General features: G+C 41.3%; 1 protein-coding gene across 4 annotated transcripts in view; it reads left to right on the forward strand.

Moving 5' to 3' along the window:
• SH3GL2 (SH3 domain containing GRB2 like 2, endophilin A1) overlaps positions 1-18,094 on the forward strand; it is a 191,966-nt gene that overhangs the window by 145,983 nt on the left and 27,889 nt on the right. For 3 of the 4 annotated variants that reach the window (XM_074330342.2, XM_074330343.2, XM_074330340.2), the window contains one exon: positions 7,829-7,901. In XM_074330342.2, coding sequence (XP_074186443.1) covers positions 7,829-7,901 — 73 coding nt within the window. Of the gene's footprint in view, positions 1-7,655; positions 7,738-7,828; positions 7,902-18,094 lie in introns of those variants that run through there. The other variant, XM_088793537.1, reaches the window with a different exon arrangement.

Raw genomic sequence — 18,094 nt, forward strand, 5'->3', positions numbered from 1 at the left:
TTGGAAATGTTGTACTCTGTACTCATGCTATATTTGCAATAAAGGTAAAGATATCTGTGGTCATCGGAAAGCACATGTTTCGGATTTAGAACATCAAATCTTTTCTCTCCTGTTAATATGTTTATCAATCACAAAAATATTTTAGCTCAGTATTCCCAAGCCTACAGAAGAAACACCCTTCCACAGTTGGTGTTCTGCTCATCAGGGATTTGGAGTAGAGACCTTTGTTTGCCTGTATCCTCAGAGGAGCAGTTAGACAACACAATGAAGTAAATTAAAGGTTTGCATCAAGCAGCACCAGTGGGAGGGAGCAGTGGGCATTCCTAGAGATTGTTTCTCTGATCAGCCACCCCAGCCACTGTCCTGCTGAGATGCAGTATGATTGCCATGTGTGTCTGTTAGTCCTTGCGGTCGTCCTCTCCCAGAGCTGATGGGGTGAGATGCCTGCGTCTGTGTTGTCTGTGCAGGAATCCTGCTCATCACCACTTTTCTCGTCCTCCTAAGACACAAGTTTGAATTCTTTCTTTAAAACCTACTAGGTTCATGGTCTTTGGTCAATGGTTTAAATCCTCTAAGCTACAGTTTCGTCTTCATGGAAAGTAGGACTGCCCATCTATGTCATAGAATGATGGTGAGATTATATTAGATGATGTTTGTGAAAGTGGAATTGTTTTGCCTGGAATTGTTTCTGTGTTCATTTTAAATGGTATCTGCTGCTTACAAGTTTCATTAACCACAAACTAAATTTTTCCACATGGTACAGGCATTGTGTGGATTGGTCCTTTGAGAAGCTGCAGGTTTTTTGTCAAGAGGAAGTTCTAAAATAAGGGACCTCTGCTTCCTTCTAAAATTGCCATCAGTCTCTGCAGTGAGTCTGTGTGTTTGTATGTCCAGTTATGCTCATTGATTCACATGGAATATCTGTGAAAGCCTTCACAAGCCAGGGATACAGGCATGGTTAAGGCATAATTCCTACCTTCAGGTAGCTTCCAGCATTGATGGAAGAAGTCAGTGCAAAAAGCAGTGTCTTACACGACATGGTGCTTAATGTCCTGGGATGATTCCCAAGGAAGAACTAACTCAGGCTGAGTAGCCCAGTGGAAGCTTCCTAGAGGAGAGAGCACCAGAGCTAAATCCTAGCCTTTTCTCTTGGCCCTGCACTTATGGGTAATGCAGATGCCAAGCCTAGGAGTGTAGTGTCTCTTTGCAGACTGCAAAGTATCCTGGGAAATCTCTTCTGTTGAAACCAGAGGAGTTGTAGGGTTGGAAATGTGATTTTAGACCATTTTAATAAGAATGGAATTCTTATCAAGAGGCAGCCTCAAGTTTTAAGAAAAGCAGAATATTGAGAAAGAACAGAAAGAATGCTATTCCATATGAAAGTTAGAAAGAGTGGGTTCTTTGCAGAGTGGGGTGTGGGGAAGGGCTGCTAGGAAAATATCCATGGTCATTATTTTCATGTACTTAGCCATTGGGTGGCAAGGGGATAGATCCTTCTATCCAACCTCAAGTGACAGAAGTAGAATTGATGGGTAGAAACCGTGGGGAGATAGAGTCAGGCTCAACATAAGGAAAGACTTTCAGCTGTAAGAGCTGTTTAAAAAAGGGAGAGAGCCTTAGGAAATACTGAATTCCCCGTCACTGCCCATGTTTAAACAGAGGCTAAACCCACAGTTCTCAACTGTAGTGTGAAGTACACTAATTGTCATCTCTTTCGAGTTTTGTGGCAAGTAATTTGTTACTAATAATGTCACTTTTTAATTGTATCACACTTACTTGAATTCTAGCAATTTATGTCAAATGGGAAAGGGGTAAAGTCCCAACCAGCACACTCGGAGTGATGCATACCCTGCGTGGATCCATGGCTGTCTGTCGTGCTATGACTGTCTTCTTCATGGGCCTGGTGAAAAAAAAGAAGATGTGGAGCTCTGTGCGTAGATACTCACTCACTGGTGTAGAATCGTAAGATAAGTGAGAGCACCAAACAGGATGAGCTTTCAAGGTGGCTTCCGCTTATCCTGGCATTCAAGGAAGACAAATTTCTTCTCACTTATGTGTTTTCAGTATATTTCCAAGCTCATATTCATTAAAGGTAATGGCCAAGATTAGCAAAAAAATATGCCGGGGCAATCTGAGCCTAATCCTTGCTTATTTTTGCTTTTTGACACCCTGTTTATTAATCAGGCTTTCTGAAGACATAAGGTAACTGCTGTGTGGCAGAACAGTACAAGGACAGCTCCATGAACCCTTGTGCATCAGTAAGGAACTATTACAAACATCCTATTGGACCAGCCTGTGTCTTACTGCCGGACAGACTCTCCTAGGTTGCAGTTTTCTTCATGACTTGTTCAATTAGGTGTCCTCATTCAGGGTTCTCAGTGCTTTCAGTGGGTGCGTGTGCTTTCTTAACATGTATATTTTCTTAACTTTGGTGACCAAAAATTAAGAGTTTGAAATGATTTTAATGTTTCATTTGACATTTTACTTTTTTTTTTCCTGTGTAACCATGGAGTTACCCCATGTCCAAGGGGGTGTTTGATTCACCTATTTGTTATTGATCACTGAACGCCCAAACTGTGCTCCATTTTAAGGTGTGCATTTTTTCTTCAACTCTGCAGCTGCATCCCTATGACAGTTTCTGGTATAATGCAGTATCTTTCAGTCCTTTTGTCGCTTCTCAGAGAATGCTGTGCCGTTCATGTGTGCTCCCACCTAAGTTCAGGAAACTCTGATTACTGTTTTCTCCAGTTGGAAAAAGGCAATATTCAGATGCCTCCAAACGATAACCCCATCCCAGTCAATTCAGTGTCTTTCAGCTCTCTTGTATCTTTGAAGACGTAGGCCGCTGGTGAAATGGTCAGCATCATTCAGAGATCCAGCGTGGTGTGCCTTAGTGAAAACAGAACCTTGGCACAGTGACCAGCACACTTTTTCTGTAAGTGCATCAGGCTTTGTGGGCCAGAGGGCCTCTGTGGTCTCTATTGTAACTCTACCTTTGCTATGGAAAAGCAAAAGCAACTGTGGATGGTGTCCAAAGCAAATGTGGCTATGTTCCAATACAATTTATCTAAGAACACTGAAATTATGTATTTCATATCATTATTCCGTGCAATGAAGAATAATTTTTAATTTTCCCAATTGTTTAAAATGTAAAAACAAGTAGTGGCCTGGATTTGGCCTGCTGGCCATAGTTTGCCAATGCTTGCCTTAGCCAAAGAAGAAAATTGGTATAGTGAGTAAAGAGGTTTAGAGAGCTATTTTTCTCCCTATCCAACATTGTAAATTATAAGACTGGATCATGGAGGAAGAACTTCCTGACTCTAAAGTGCAGTAGACCCTTAAATAATATGAGTTTGACCTGCCCGGGTCCACATATAAGGGGACTTTTTTCAGTAAATATCTGTATTATTTCGATTTGCGATTGGGAGTCCTTGGATGGTGAGGGCCGAGTGTATGCATTTGACATAGGGGGCTTGAGCACCCATGGATTTTGGTCAATGTGAGGGGTCCTGGAAAACCAATCCCTCACGGATACTGAGAGACAATTTAAGTTTTGAGGGAGTTAAAAGTTATACATGGATTTTCGACTGTGTAGGTGGTCAGCACCGCTAACCCCCACATTGTTCAAGGGTCGATGGTATTGAGAGTTGCTAAAATGTTAGTATTGAGAAAATTGAAGAAAAGTGACCGGAAGAATAGATACCTACACTTTTGAAAAGAAAATTATTTCAGGCAGCGTTTTTATTTCCTGAAAACATCCTCATGTTTGCATGTATTTACAGTTGTACCTCCTTCAAACAGCCCTCCCTAATGGCTTCCTACCCCCATTCAGATAAGGTTAGATAAAGAAATGGAGGTTCAGGAGCTCTTAAGAATGGAGGTTGTAATTTAGGACACAGCAACACTTATTTTCAAGTAACAGGAAACTTTGGGCATTGAAGAAGACATTAGCTCTATGTCATAATTTCAAAGTTAAACTGTGCTGCTCTCAACTGGGAAAAGTTCTTGCCAGTTATAATAAATTATTTAAATGGAAAACTTCTGAGTTAATGCACATTATACCATGCCTGTATATGCTGGACATTGCCAATTTAAGTATATAAAGGGCTTTCCTAGCAAGTGCCTAACAAGGCACATTCAAGGTTCTCACAAGGTGATGGCCCTCAGCCTGTCCCTGAATGATGCAGTGTGGTTTAGTTCAGCAGAAAGAGGCTTGGACATTATTCGTGAGGACAGAGATGGAGAGAAGTTAGAAAGTGGTCAGCCTCCTGCCTGCAGATGGTTATTGATCAGCATCTTTCATAGAAACCTGCTGATCTATGACCTTCAGGACGGCTTTTTCCGCATCATAGCCACACTAGTTGTGTGACCTCAGGGGGTTTATTTCCTTTCTCTAGGTCCAGACTTACACAGTTAAAAAATTAAGTCTCTGGCCTAGATTCTCTACTGGTCCCTTCCTTCTGTGTTCATTAACTCTGTGAAGTAATTATCTGTCAGAGTAAAATCAAGAGCAAGATCCTGAGTTTGCTAATAGCTGTTCCCTGTTAGGGGGATGTCTTGACCGTGCTGTACACAAATAATTCTATTGGATAAAGTTGTTTTGAGAGGTGGGTTTCAGGTGCAGGTTATTTTATACTCGGATCAAAAGGGTTTAGCTGGAGCTTGTTCTATAATGATGTCTAGATTAGGTAACTAGGAGTTGGCCTCGTTGGGCACAAAACTCTGTAAAGATTTGGGTTGGCATGGTGGGCTCCTTCCTGGGAGATTTCAGTCACACCACAGGGGATGCTGAGGTGGTTTTTATTCCTACTGCCATCTGCTGAATTCCACTGTGGGGATCAAACTTAATGCTCTAATATTGGTATCTCTAGTGTATCTGTGCCTCCCCTGAGACCATGCCTTTAGCCTTGCTAGTAGCTTATCTTTATAGAGCCTGAGTAATTGAGCTGTCTATTTACAGAGCCCAGAGGGGAGAGCTGGTTGCATACCCAAAATGAGAACCACTTTTCAAACCTTCCTTAGTAACCTCCCTGTGGGCTATTCAGGATTTCCACTGCTGGCACCCAGCCTCTGTAGAGAAGCCTGTATAACTGAAGGTGTGTGGTCACACAGCTCTGTGTGGGAGAGCCTCTCTTTCCCAGAGGCCCAGGGCAGAACAGTACTTGTGGATGAAGTTTCTACAGACTTTGAGGACTTTCAACACAAAAACAGAAGATGGAATGGCAGGTGCTTTCACCCTGGCCCTATGTGGTTGGCCACTGCCAGGTCCCCAAGCCCCATCAGGAGGACAGTACAAAGACTGGTCTCTCTCTTCAGGTGGGGAGATGGCCCTGTTGCCTGTCTTTTTAGGAGGAGCTTACGATTTCAAGAAGTAGCAGTGAAGAACACAGACTCTAGAGCCAGACCAGGCAAGTTTCTTAATCTCTCTATATCTATTTCATAGGGTTTCTGAGGATTAAATGCATAAAGATACTTAAAGCCTTTGGAACAATTTCTGACAAATAGAAAATGCTTTATGATGATGATGGTTATAATTATTATTGAATACAGTGATGAAGGAAAGTGAGAAATTGGTTAGCCTCCTACCATTAGGTAACTTGAGAATATAAAAGTTATTTTATCATTGGATAATTCTGGCACTCTCTCTTAGAAACCGTGACCTTTGAAGTTACTTTTCTTCCCATGACAGCCACGCAGGACCTTTGGCTACATTTGATATTGAATTCCTTAATCCTTGTCATGTAGTCAGCAGGATATCTGCATTTTCCTCCAGTCACACATAGAACCTGGACTTCAGAATGTTTGTTCTACATACAGCCTTTGAATTAATTTCCCTGACATTGAGTACATAGAAGTCAGTTTGCATTTTGCTAGTACTTCTGGGACCTCCATGCATGGCCATATAAGTCCTGCACTGATCAACTCCGGGGAACCACTATTCACTTCAGAACTAAATACTATTTAGTACATACTCTCATCCAAGACATCGCCAAAACGCAGACCCAAAGGACATGGTACTAGGTTCATATATAGGGAGGCACCTTTTAAGTAGGAGTGCTTTTTAATGTAATTTTGTACCAGGATGACCTCACAAGACAAAGCGTTTCCCTCTATTAATAACAGTAATAGCAAATTCCTTACATGACATTAGTATCACTACCATAGAATGGGAAATGACTAAGTACTGGAAAACCAAACTGAAAGATAAAATCTTCTGATGGGTTATGGCTTAGTTTCTGGCTATGAAGAGAAGGAGGCTTATCCGACCATGAAAAGATAATTTTTTATGTAGGTGCAGCACATTATTGAAAAATTTCCTGGAATTGAAAGAGGAGCCCTTGAATTCCAATTAAACCAAAACAAAAATTTCCCATAGACTTAATTGAGTCTGAAACTCTACCATCAAAAATGAATTCCTTTCACTCATACCTATATATTACTTGCACATAGCTTTGAGAGGAAGATGCATTTATTTTCACTAGCCATTTCCCCTCTGGAGTGAATGAATGGACCAGACATGTTGGTAAGAAAGGATTTCATGGGAGAATGTGGAGAACACCTAACTATACTGAACAGCTTACATTGCCTCTCCAACAGAGAGAGGCCATGGTGACCTGTTGAATGCAAATATTGACCATTCAAAATTGTACAGGGATAGACTCGAGCACCAAGATTTTTATTTAGAATTAACCAGAAGTTCAAACTGGTTATATACTTAGGATGTTCTTAGAAGTTAAATAAAAACTTTGCCTTTTACTTAAATAAACAGAGTTGATGCTGCATTTTTCTTTCCTTAGGGTACAGAAATCTGTCATGCCTGGCCCACTGTAGACATACAGTAAATGCCTCTAGGGCAAAATGTAATTCATTATCTCCACCTTTTTATTAACTTGTATTTACATTTATTTTATGCTGACTTTATTCCTGGGCTGTACATTTTTATTTCTTCAATTTCTTCTAGATCTTTTTCTCCTATGCAACCTCCCCTTTTTCGTTTAGGAACCATTTGTTCTTTGCAGTAAGAATCCTCTCAGGTGGCAGGGAAAACTCATGTTGGGGTTAATCCACTAGGAGCTCTGTAAATCGAGGCCCACCTTGGGGGTTTTGTTTACCTGGATGTTTACCTCAGTGACCAGAGAATTTACATCAGAACCCTTAAGTTCGGCCTCACTCTGCATTTTGAAGCATGTGCAGCAAAAATTCAGTATTCTTATTGGGTCATGGAGCCTGTGGCCAGACCCACTGTTTGGCCTGGGCACACCTACCAAATCCAGCATTGTAACGATGGAACATTGTAATGACGCATTGCTGCTGTGAAGTGACATCTTTCCAATACTTGGTGGCTTTTTGGATATGCATATCTTACTTGGCCTGGACAGTTTCACAGATATTCTTAAAGAGAACAAGAAGATTGGAAATTCTTGATTTGTGTGATTTTGTTGGGTTTTCTGGGTCAGTGGGTAGTGAACCATTTTTAGAGATCATCTCAGGCTTCTGCAGGAAGACGGCAGATCAGTAACGATCAGTGATGCTGGAAGACAATGACGTGTATTTTGAAAGAAATTTTAGGAAGTTACCAGGTTCCTCTTTGGATAAGTAGGCTTCCCAGTCTAGATGGAACACACTGGATGCAAAACCATTATTAATCTTCATAGCTCCTCAGCCCTTGCCTTCTACTCAAGACTTGTCATTACTTCTGTTGCACTGCCAGTAGCTGTATATCTACTCAAAACTAAGGTAGTTGTATATCTACTCAAATCTAAGCAAAAACTAAGGTTCTAAAGCTAATAATTTCTGTCATTTTATTATATTTATTTTCTCATTTCAGAAAGTGGATGTCACCAGCAGGGCTGTGATGGAAATAATGACTAAAACAATTGAATACCTTCAACCCAATCCAGGTAAGGGGTCACTTTATAGGTTTAAAGTATCCCTCCAGGTAACATTTAATGTTCTTTAATAGACATTTCAGGTTTGGTGTGCTTCTGTTTCCTCAGCCCAGTTTTCTGGAGGTTCAGTGACTTCAGGTATAGCATGTTCATTTGGGATCGGGGGACATTCTACGGCTTACACTGAAGTGACTGGAGGATTCTGTGGCATTTATCTGACCAATATATTTAACAGACAATATTGTGTAGATAGATGGCTTGGATGACATACAATGTCATTGTAGCTGTAAGCTGTTATTAATGGAACTTTAATTTTCAAAGGATGGTAAGAAAGAAAATTGGAATGCTATTAAGAGAAGACATAATAATTCTCAGAAGGTGTGAAAAGGTAGGAAGGTGAACAGTTTCTGTGAAATTCAGAGGGTTTCTGTTCATATAGCATCACTAAAGTCTTTGGAGGGTTGTTCTTAATTCTTATTCTGCTCCAAGCACGTCACAGTTCAGCATTAGTTCTGCTAAGCTGTTACACTCTAAGAGAAGGAAGATATGAAAGAGGTAGTGGAACTATACCTTGAAAAGAGAGCCAGGCAGAACTGGGGCAATCTCTACAGGCAAGAGGTGTAACAGAGCAAAGCACCTGGCATCACCAAGCGCCTCCTCCCTACTCTTCCTCTGTGGCGGTTCCTAACCCAGAGCATAGAGACTTGAAGCAAGGCTGAATGGATGTAAGTGAAACGCATTCCTATTTGGAAAACTGCTTACTCTTGAGACTAGTTTCTGGGCGTTTCTGGTTGGGGATTCCATTGTCTTTGGCAGTCCTAGGGAAGATAGTCCCGTCACTGTGCCAGGCTCAGTGTGCTTGGGTAGCGAGCATGACTGGGCCAGAGATAGAAAAGGAGAGGTATGGGATAAGAGGAAGCAGGCCGGTGCGGAAGGCAGGGCTGAGGAGCTCCCCACTGCCTGCTGGCGGCACTTACATTCAACCTTTGTTTACTTGTGACAGTGCAGCTGCTGTTTTGAAGATGAACAAACTATGTGGGAATGACATTTCTATTTTTGTTTTCCTTCTTCAAACACATCGGAGATGAGATTATGTGAGGAAGTGAAATTGACAAGTAAATACGGTAAACTATAGGAACCAGGCATTTAACTGACAGCTGACCAAATGGTAGGCAATTAGGCAAAGAATAGCAAAAGTCAAGTTTCTAATGATTACTCAGAGCTGTCTTCACGACCTTTGTATTCCACAGAGATTCTGGAATTTCTTAAATGTACATGTATTCCTTAGTATTTAAACAACTGTAGTAGGTCAAGTTCTGAAAAGAGAAGTGCTCCCCTGCCTCACCATAAGAAATTATTATATAGGGGCTAAGAAATGTATGTCTTTATCTTTGTATAGAACTTTGAAGTGCACTCTAATTACCTAAGATTTACCCGTGAATTGTGCTAGTAACTCATTGTAGGTCTAAGATTAATATAGGGAAGGGGAAGAACAGTATAGCATTTATTGAGTACTAATGTATTTTCAGTACAGTGGTAGTTATATACACTGCCTCATCTCTAAAAATAACAATTTTTTCTGATTGCAAAAACAAAATGCAGATGAGCAACTTAATAGTATAGAAAAAGGACTAGAAATCCATTGTAGTACAAAATTTCTGTGGGGACTCATTAGGGTTCCTGAGTATAATGGAATGATGCTCTGTTGTAGGCAGGTATAGTGCATTGAATAGTATGTCCCCCCAAATTCAGGGCCACCCAGGACCTCAAAGTGTGATTTTATTTGAAAATAGTCTTTTCGGATATAATTAATGATCTTGAGATAAACTCATCCTGGAGTTAGGATGAGTGCTAAATCCAAGGACCGGTGTCCTTATGTGAAGAGAAGACACAGGGAAGAAAGCCATGTGAAGATGGAGGCTGAGACTGGAGCTATGTCCCAAGGCAAGGAAAGCAGGGAGCCACCAGATCTAGAAGAGGCAAGGAAGGATTCTCCCAGAGAGCCTCTACAAAGAACCAACCCTGCTGATATCCTGATTTCAGGCCTTTTGAACTGTGAGAGTAAATTTTTCTTGTTTTAAGCCACCCATTTTGTGGCAATTTGTTATGACAGCACTAGAAAACTATTGCAGGAGGCTAGTCTCATTTTATGCAGGAAAAAACAACAACACCACAAAACAAGGGCCAGAGATTTTAAGAAACTTTCCCCAAGTTACACACCAAGGAGGAGATGAAGTCAGTATTGGACCCCAGGTCTGATGGCTTCCTAAGCCCATGTACTGTACGTTTCATGATCTTGCCTCTGAGAAGGATGGGTTCAATGTCATGTCGGTGCAAAGGGTCCTTCACTTCGAGAGTGGTACAGAAATTCAGAAAGGAAACAGGTTGTGGGGTTGAGGCTTATTTTTACTTTAATAAAAAGGATTGCAGGAGGAGGTAATTGGGGAGATTTGAAATTTTAGAAATGACACAGTTTCAATAGAATGTGAATGTGCTATGTAGTTGCCACTATATTAGTTTTATAGCTATTTGAAAATAGAATGGAAATCTGCCATCAAGGAGAACAGTAAAGGCCATCACCAGGCACTCTCAAGTTGGTTTCAGAAAAGCAGTTATGTTGGGCAAGCCATACACACACACACACACACACACAAAGAAGGGTCACCCAGAAGAGTCCAGAACAAAATAATGTCATATACTCATTCTACAGAATTTAGACAGTACATAATTAATTGGTGTATGATAATGATTTAGTTCCTTCATGACTTTCTTGCCTTGAGAGCAGCCAGTGCTTGCTCTTGAAACTGGCCAGTCAAGCACACTGGTTGAAAACCCAAGTGTCCTTGAGAAGGGGACACAGGAATCCAGCAAATACCGAGGGGCACCCTTGGGCACAAAAGACCATGAAGAATATTTCCAAACTCATGTAGTTTGCTAAATACTTTGACCACTCAGCCTCTCAATGACCCCAGGAGCTGGTCAGTATGGATCACGGGTGTTGGTCCTGAATAAGCAAGATCTGGCTTGGGTCAGGACAAAGGCTGATGCCAAGTAACAAATTTACATGGCCAGGTGAGTAAAATCCATGGAAATCAATGTTGTGAGGGTACTCTGAGAGTGTCTTATAGTAGATTAATACTATAGGATGCCTTCTGCTCTTGTGGTTGTGGAGCATACACATCTTTTATATTCTCAAACTCCGTGTCTGTTGAAAGGATGACCAAAGAGAGTATGATTAATTTCATCAGTCTGTAGCTATGCTCTGTGTCGGTCCCACATCTGCTCTTCTTACCCTCCTCCAGAGTGTTATTTTTAAAAGGCAAATCTGATCATATCATTATCTTACATAAAACCCTTGAATGGTTTTTCATTGCTTTTAGGATTAAGTTTAAAATTTTCAGCATGGCTTAAAAGTCCCTTCCTGCAGGGTCAGCCAGCCCTTTCCCTTCCACCTTGCCAGGGAGACAGTTCCCTCAGGTCCAGTGCAAAGGTTACTTAGAAGATTTCCTTACCCCCCGACTACATTAGGGTCTCCTGTCGGTGTCCCTCTCACGATCCCAGCTGCTTTTCCCTGGGGGCACATGCCAGTTACTGTAATTGTGTCATATGTGTGCTTTTGTTTGTCCTCATCCGTACGATCTGGACTGTGCCTACCTCTTTCACCATTGAATCCCCCGCCCCCAGCTCATAGTTGACAGTCAGAGGCTGATGTGATAAAATTGCTCTAATGTATAAAGGAAAGGAGGGAAAACTCTTTCCCTAAACCATCAGCTCTACCCATGTAACCCATGTCTATCAAATGCTTTCGCTTTTCTACGAAGACCGATTCTAGATGCAGTGTGGGTAGAAACAGGACCAACATTGGGTCCCTACTCTCTGAGACCTCACAGTCTAACAGCATCAAGTCCATACCCTCTGCAGAGAGTGGCTCAGGGGACTTCATGGCCTGTTCCTTCTGGGAGTCCCAGCTAACTGATGAGGTGAGGAGGGTGAATGGGGTCACCAGTCTACAGGTGTGCCCTGTGAAGTGGGCTTTTGAGAACATGCAACAGAGAGCTGTAAAGTCTTTCAGTGCAGACTGTGAAATGATTCTAACAGGAACAGCATAAACCAGCACACATTTCCAAACTGCTAAGATAAGTAGTCTGAACATGAAAAGTACTGTGCAGAAATTCCCTTCTATGGATTGTGAGCCCCGCTTTTCATGGTATCTAAAGCAAAGGTCACCAGAGAAGATATACATCAGTTTCCTTGTTTGAGTATTCTGATGCTTGTGGGAGGGGAAGTGCACTAAATCAGCATTCTCCAACAGAAATATGACGCAAGCCATATGTGTAATTTCGAATTTCTTAGTAGCCACATTTAAAAAGGAAAAAAGAAAGGTAAAGTTTATTTTAATAATGTATGTTATTCATTAATGTATCCGAAAGACTAACCAATGTAAAAAATTATTGAGAAGTTTTTTCTTGTACTAAATTTTGAAATTCGTTGTATGTTTTATATTTGCAGCACATTTTGGGTTGGACTAGCCACATTTTAAATGCTCAATAGCCCCATGTAGACAGGGGTTTCCATAATGAACACACAAGACTGTTTGCCATTCAACCTATTTTTTATATTTTCATGTGTGTTTGATGTTTAGCTGCTTGGTTTTTGTATATTAGTGTTTTATTTTTTAATTGAGAAATGGACTTTGTTTTGGATCAGGATGTCTTTAAATTTGTTTGTGTTTTATAACCTCCTGCAAATCTGTTTCATGGCGCTGGATTGGAGGTAGTCCCCTTCAATAGAATAATAGACATGGCCAAATTGGGCTGTATTTTCTTCCCAGAGGCTTTCTCAGTTGGCACTGAAAAGTTATTCTGACCCTGATGTCATAATCCAATACAGATTTCTAAGATGCATCAATAAAAAACTGTTTGGATATGAAAAATGCTGCACAGTTGGGGTTTAGTTCCCTACAGAAATGCTTTCCCCTTGAATGCTGTCTACATGGTCTAGCTTTTCTCCAGCATGCCTAAGATTGGAATAGCAAATAAGGCTCATTAGATGTCTATTCAGAATTTTTCAATAATAAATTCAAATCTCATTTGTGGAATGTTGCCTGTGGAAGTCAAAATTCTCTGTATTAATTTTAACATATATTAATCCCTGGAAAGACATTACATCAACATTATTATACTTATTTCCCAAGGCTGCCCTTTTAGTTATCTCCTTCTAAAGATGAATAAATATAGTGATTATAAGTTGTTTGGTGGTGGTTGAATTGAAAATCCATATGCCTATTATGTGGCATTCCCGTATTCAAATCCTTGGCTCCAGGACACACTGAATGTGCTGTTTCCTGGGGGGCAGGACCTGAGTTGTATCCCTCTTCTTGTCTTTCGGGGCTCTTTGCGTTATGTAAGGTGCCTGAGATACACTAGGAACCTATTAATTTTCAATGTTTTTCCCACAGATGAAGTAAAAATAGGAAAATCTTCCAGCCTTTTCAATACGTATAGTGCTTTGTACATTGTTCCCTTTGTATGTCTTCCTAATCGGTGCATAAATGAGCATGTCCATCCTTCACTTAAAGAATAGGGCATGTGGACTGAATCTAGTTGCCAGAGCATTTACTTTTCCAAATCCTGACACTGAAAAATAAGCAAAATGCATCAAGGACAGGTTTACAAAAGTAATTTTGAGGAAGATGTTGCTGAAACTCCAAGGAATAGGGTCATCCAAGGATACACAGGTTAAAGAAGAAAATATAGGTCAGGTAATACATGGCACGACTCATATACTATACGTATTGAAAAGGCTGGAAGATTTTCCTATTTTTACTTCATCTGTGAGAAAAATATTGAAAATTAATAGGTTCCTAGTATATTTCAGGCGCCTTACATAATTCAGAGTTTTAAGTCAGCTGGAACTGGTGTGTTAACGACACTCAGTCACTGTGTCTATTAAGACTGCGAAAGTCAGACCTTACTTCAAATGTAATTGATCATAACAGAGATAGTGTGCCTTTAAAGATACATATATAAATGGAAAATTAAGCGAATGGACTCTCACTTTAATAGTCTTGAGCTACTTATACACGATCTGCATGTGGTAGTCCCTGCACTGTCTCTGTCTCTCCAAATCTGTTCTCCCTGTTGTTCATTCTACTGTAGCTTCTCTGGCCGTTTAATTTTCGCAGTGCGTCAAGCTCCTTCCTGCATCAGGACTTTGCACTGCCTGCTCCCTCTTCCTGGAATGCCCCATCGGCCACTCATGTGACACCTGTCTTATTCCTCATCCTTCCTGCCTCAGGCTTACATATCACCTCCCCTGAGAGGCATTCCATTGGCTCCTGTGCAAATCAGGTCCCCTCGAGTATTGTAGTCTCACGACACCTTCACATAAATCCCCTGCACAAATCTCTCAGGTCTTTCCCCACTTAGAATAAGATCTCAACATGGGTTACAAGGTCCAGTGATCGGGCTTCATTTCCTGCATTCCTACACACAAGCACTCTCATTCATCCCGAAACACACCAGTCCTTCTGCCTGAATCACTTCACCTCCAGGTCTCTGCTCGAATGTCACTGTGTTTGTGCAGCTTTCCCGACCATCTTGCTTAAACTATTACCCACCACAAGTCGCTATGCCCTTTCCCCATTTTATTTTTCTTCATAGTACTTATTACTACTTAAATTTTTATTATATTTTACCTGTTAAATTGTGGCTTCTCTTTCCCACCAAAATGCAAGTGGCCTGAGTGTAGCATTGTTGTTTGTACACTGCAAAGAACCCCGTTCTTATCTTTTAATGTACTTATCACAACATTTACTTTTATAAGTCATTTTGCATTTGTTCAATATACGACCTCCCTCTATTCTTACTCCCCTATTTTACATTCTCCACATAGCAGTTAGCTCATTCCATGAAAGATGTGAGTCATAGCTCATCATTCCTCTGCTATTACTCTCCAGTGCTTCCGATTCAGCTCAGCATAGACATCCTGGCTACAAGGCCCTGTATGATTTGGCTCTTGCTCTGCCCTGAGCCCATATTGTCCTCTGTCCACTGTCACTGGCTTCTTTCTGATCCTCAGGCATGCGCAGCTTGTTCCTGCCTCCAAGTCTTTGCACAGGAAGTTGCTCTGCCCAGAATGCTCTTCTCCCCGCTCCCATGTGGCTGCTCCTTCTCCTGACGCCACTCCACCTCCCTATGCAGTCCTTCCCTGGCCACCCTACCTGAAATAGCCCGTCCCCACCCTCTCATATCCCCTTCTGTTATTCTGTCACTATTTTAAACTATCCTCTATTTTACCCTTTTTTATTTATCGTTTGCTCATCACCCTCATTTCCAGTCTAGAATGTAATCTCCACAAGGGTGGTAGGGGTTTTGTCCTGTTACGTATCTCTAATATACATATAGCGCCCTCAGTAAATATTTATTGAATGGATGCTGTTGATCTCTCCCACTTTATCATAAACTCATTGAACAAAGAACTGACTGTTTTGCTCATGTACATATACCCAGTACCTAGCACAGTGTTTGGTGCTTAGTAGATACTTAATTTGCTGAATGAATCAATCAAATCATGTTAAGCATATTTAAGCTCCATCTAATAGGAGTAACTAACCTTACAGATAGAGGCATGTTCTGAAGACTTGAATAGGCCAGGATCAGAGCTATTACTCTGTCTATATTACGTCCGCTTGGTGTCATGCACAATTAATACTTTTCACAGTTGCTTTAGAAAAATTGTGGAGGTGCCTGCTCTCATATTTTGAGATCATTGGGCTGAAGCTATTGACAGAACATTCATATTTACAGACATAGATAATCTTCCTATTTTCAGATTAGAAAACTGAAGCTTCAAGAGAGATTAAATAAATTGCCCCAAATCATGCAACAAAAGAACCAGAATCATAGTGAGATACAGCTGTCTCCAGAGTTTATTTTTTCACTGTCTTATGCTACAAAATACGAAAACACCTTCAGTCTTGGTATGTGTGGTGAATACACTCTAGAGTAACCCTTATTGTTCACACCCTGGTATAGTCCCTTCCCTTTGAATTTAGGTGGGATTTGTGACTTGCTTCTACCAATAGAATTGGCAAAGGTGATGGGATCAGCCACTCACCATTTCCTTGATTAGGTTATATGGCAAAGTTGATGGGACGTCGCTCCCATGATCATATTACATTATACAAAAGTGTCATAACAGACTGGAGTGAGAGAGATTGTCCTGCTGGCCTAGGAGAAGCAAACTTCCATATTGTGACAGCCTGAGCAGAGGACCAAGTGTCAGGGAGCTGGGGGGGGGGGGGTTTCTAGGACCTAAGCATGACCACTAGCCAACATTAGTACAAACCCATCCCCTCGGTCACACCACCACAAGGAAGTGAAATTGTGTCAACAACCTGAGTAAGTTTAGAAGCAGAACCTTCTTTACTCAAGCTTCCTGATTACAGGGCAGCCTAGCTGACACATCCATCGTAGCCTTAAGAGACCCTGCATAGAGGTCTCTGGTCACGTCTGGACTTCTAATCTACGGAAACTGTGAGATAAATATGTGTTGTTTGAAGCCACTAATTTTGTGGAATTCTGTAATGCAGCATAGCAAACTAATATAGTACGGCTGTTTGTTCCCCAACCAGAGCTCCTGTTTCAAGCTTGTCACTGTCTGCTGGGCCATCAGGCCATTTGCTCTTATCACTTTTGGCCCCTGGATATGTTACATTGAAGCCGGAGGTAGACTGGGAAAACCCATCACATCTTTTCAGATTAGGATGAAGTCTCCCGAATCCCCCAAAGAGTGGTTGGGCAGGTCCACTCCATGCTATGACTAAAGATACCTTTGAAACATGAGACAATAGAAGACTCTCGGCACAGTGCCTAATACTTTGTAGGCGCTTAAGAAATGTCACTCACATTCTCTTCTCAGTGGCTTGCAACCCTACCTGGGGGCTCAGGTGCTTACCCATCAATTCCTCCGTTCCTCCACGTGTATGATCTGCAGGGAAAATCACTGCAGGGCCCTTCCCAAAACCATGTCACAGCGCCCAGCACCCACACCCTGTCTGCTCCAAAAACCTAAGGAGGCAAACACGCATGACATTAGTACACAGAGGGTTGTGTATTTTTTCAGTTGCAGGAACCCACATTGTGCTCCTGTGGTATGATTGCCTGCTTTCCCAGGGTGCACTGTGAGACCTGTGATGGCTTCTTGCAACACCCCATGTGGAGGTGGGAGAAGTTCGCTGTCCACACTCACAGATGCTTAAGGCTGCTGACTGTGTACCACGGCTCAGTGTCTTAAAATATCTCCCCGCTGCTTCCCCTTGAGCAGGGGCATAAAAGAGCTCTGTCGCCTCGGAGAGAGGTGTTACATAAATACCATTATTTGTGTTGAGGGTCACATGATTCAGTTCTAAAGTTACGTATTTGTATTACGACAGCAGTTGAGGAAATGTATCTAAGTCATCATCATATAAATCTTTTGCATCCCTTAATAACTGTTAGGTACAAGGCCAGGAACAGATTGCTTGTAGTAAATAGAGCAGCAAAGGCGTTCAATGTAGACTCACCTAATTCTGAGATTCCACCTGGGAAAACCAGGCCATTGTGTGCAATCATCGCAGGTTGCCAATGTGAAACGTATGCTAAAATATTATTTATTGCGTACATTTTGTTGCAATTATTAGACTCCAACTCTAATTTAGTGTGATTTGGGGATTTATACTCATATTCTAATTATAATCTTTGTACTAAACTTTACAAATTTAGTTTAACTAATTCAGAGTTATTTTTTCCCCTCCAACTACAGACAATACTGAGCTTTGATAGATAATAAATAAATAGGTAGGTAGAATTTTTAGCTATTGGTGGCCATTCACTGAAATGGCTATCAATAATAGTTTTCTCCAGCCAAAAGCAGGACAGAGGAGAAAAGACTAACAGTTGTTTAGTGTCTGCTTTGATTACATTCATCACCTCATTTCACCATTGCAACAATTCTATCCCTAAGTATTATTATTTCTCGTTTATAACCAGGTACAGTGAGGAGGGGGGTGGGGGGGGCGGTAAGCACCTTCAATCCCTGCAGAGCTGGGGAGTGGCAGAGCAGGAGTTTGAACCTGTCCCGTGTTAGTTTTTGTTAGTACATGCCCTTGCCTTAATTAGATAGTAGAGTCTGTCACAGGAGAATGCAGTTCTAATTTTTTATCT

The sequence above is a fragment of the Rhinolophus sinicus genome, chromosome 16, assembly GCF_057876585.1.
Source record: "Rhinolophus sinicus isolate RSI-liver-muscle chromosome 16, RSI-T2T, whole genome shotgun sequence".
Classification (NCBI taxonomy): Eukaryota; Metazoa; Chordata; class Mammalia; order Chiroptera; family Rhinolophidae; genus Rhinolophus; species Rhinolophus sinicus.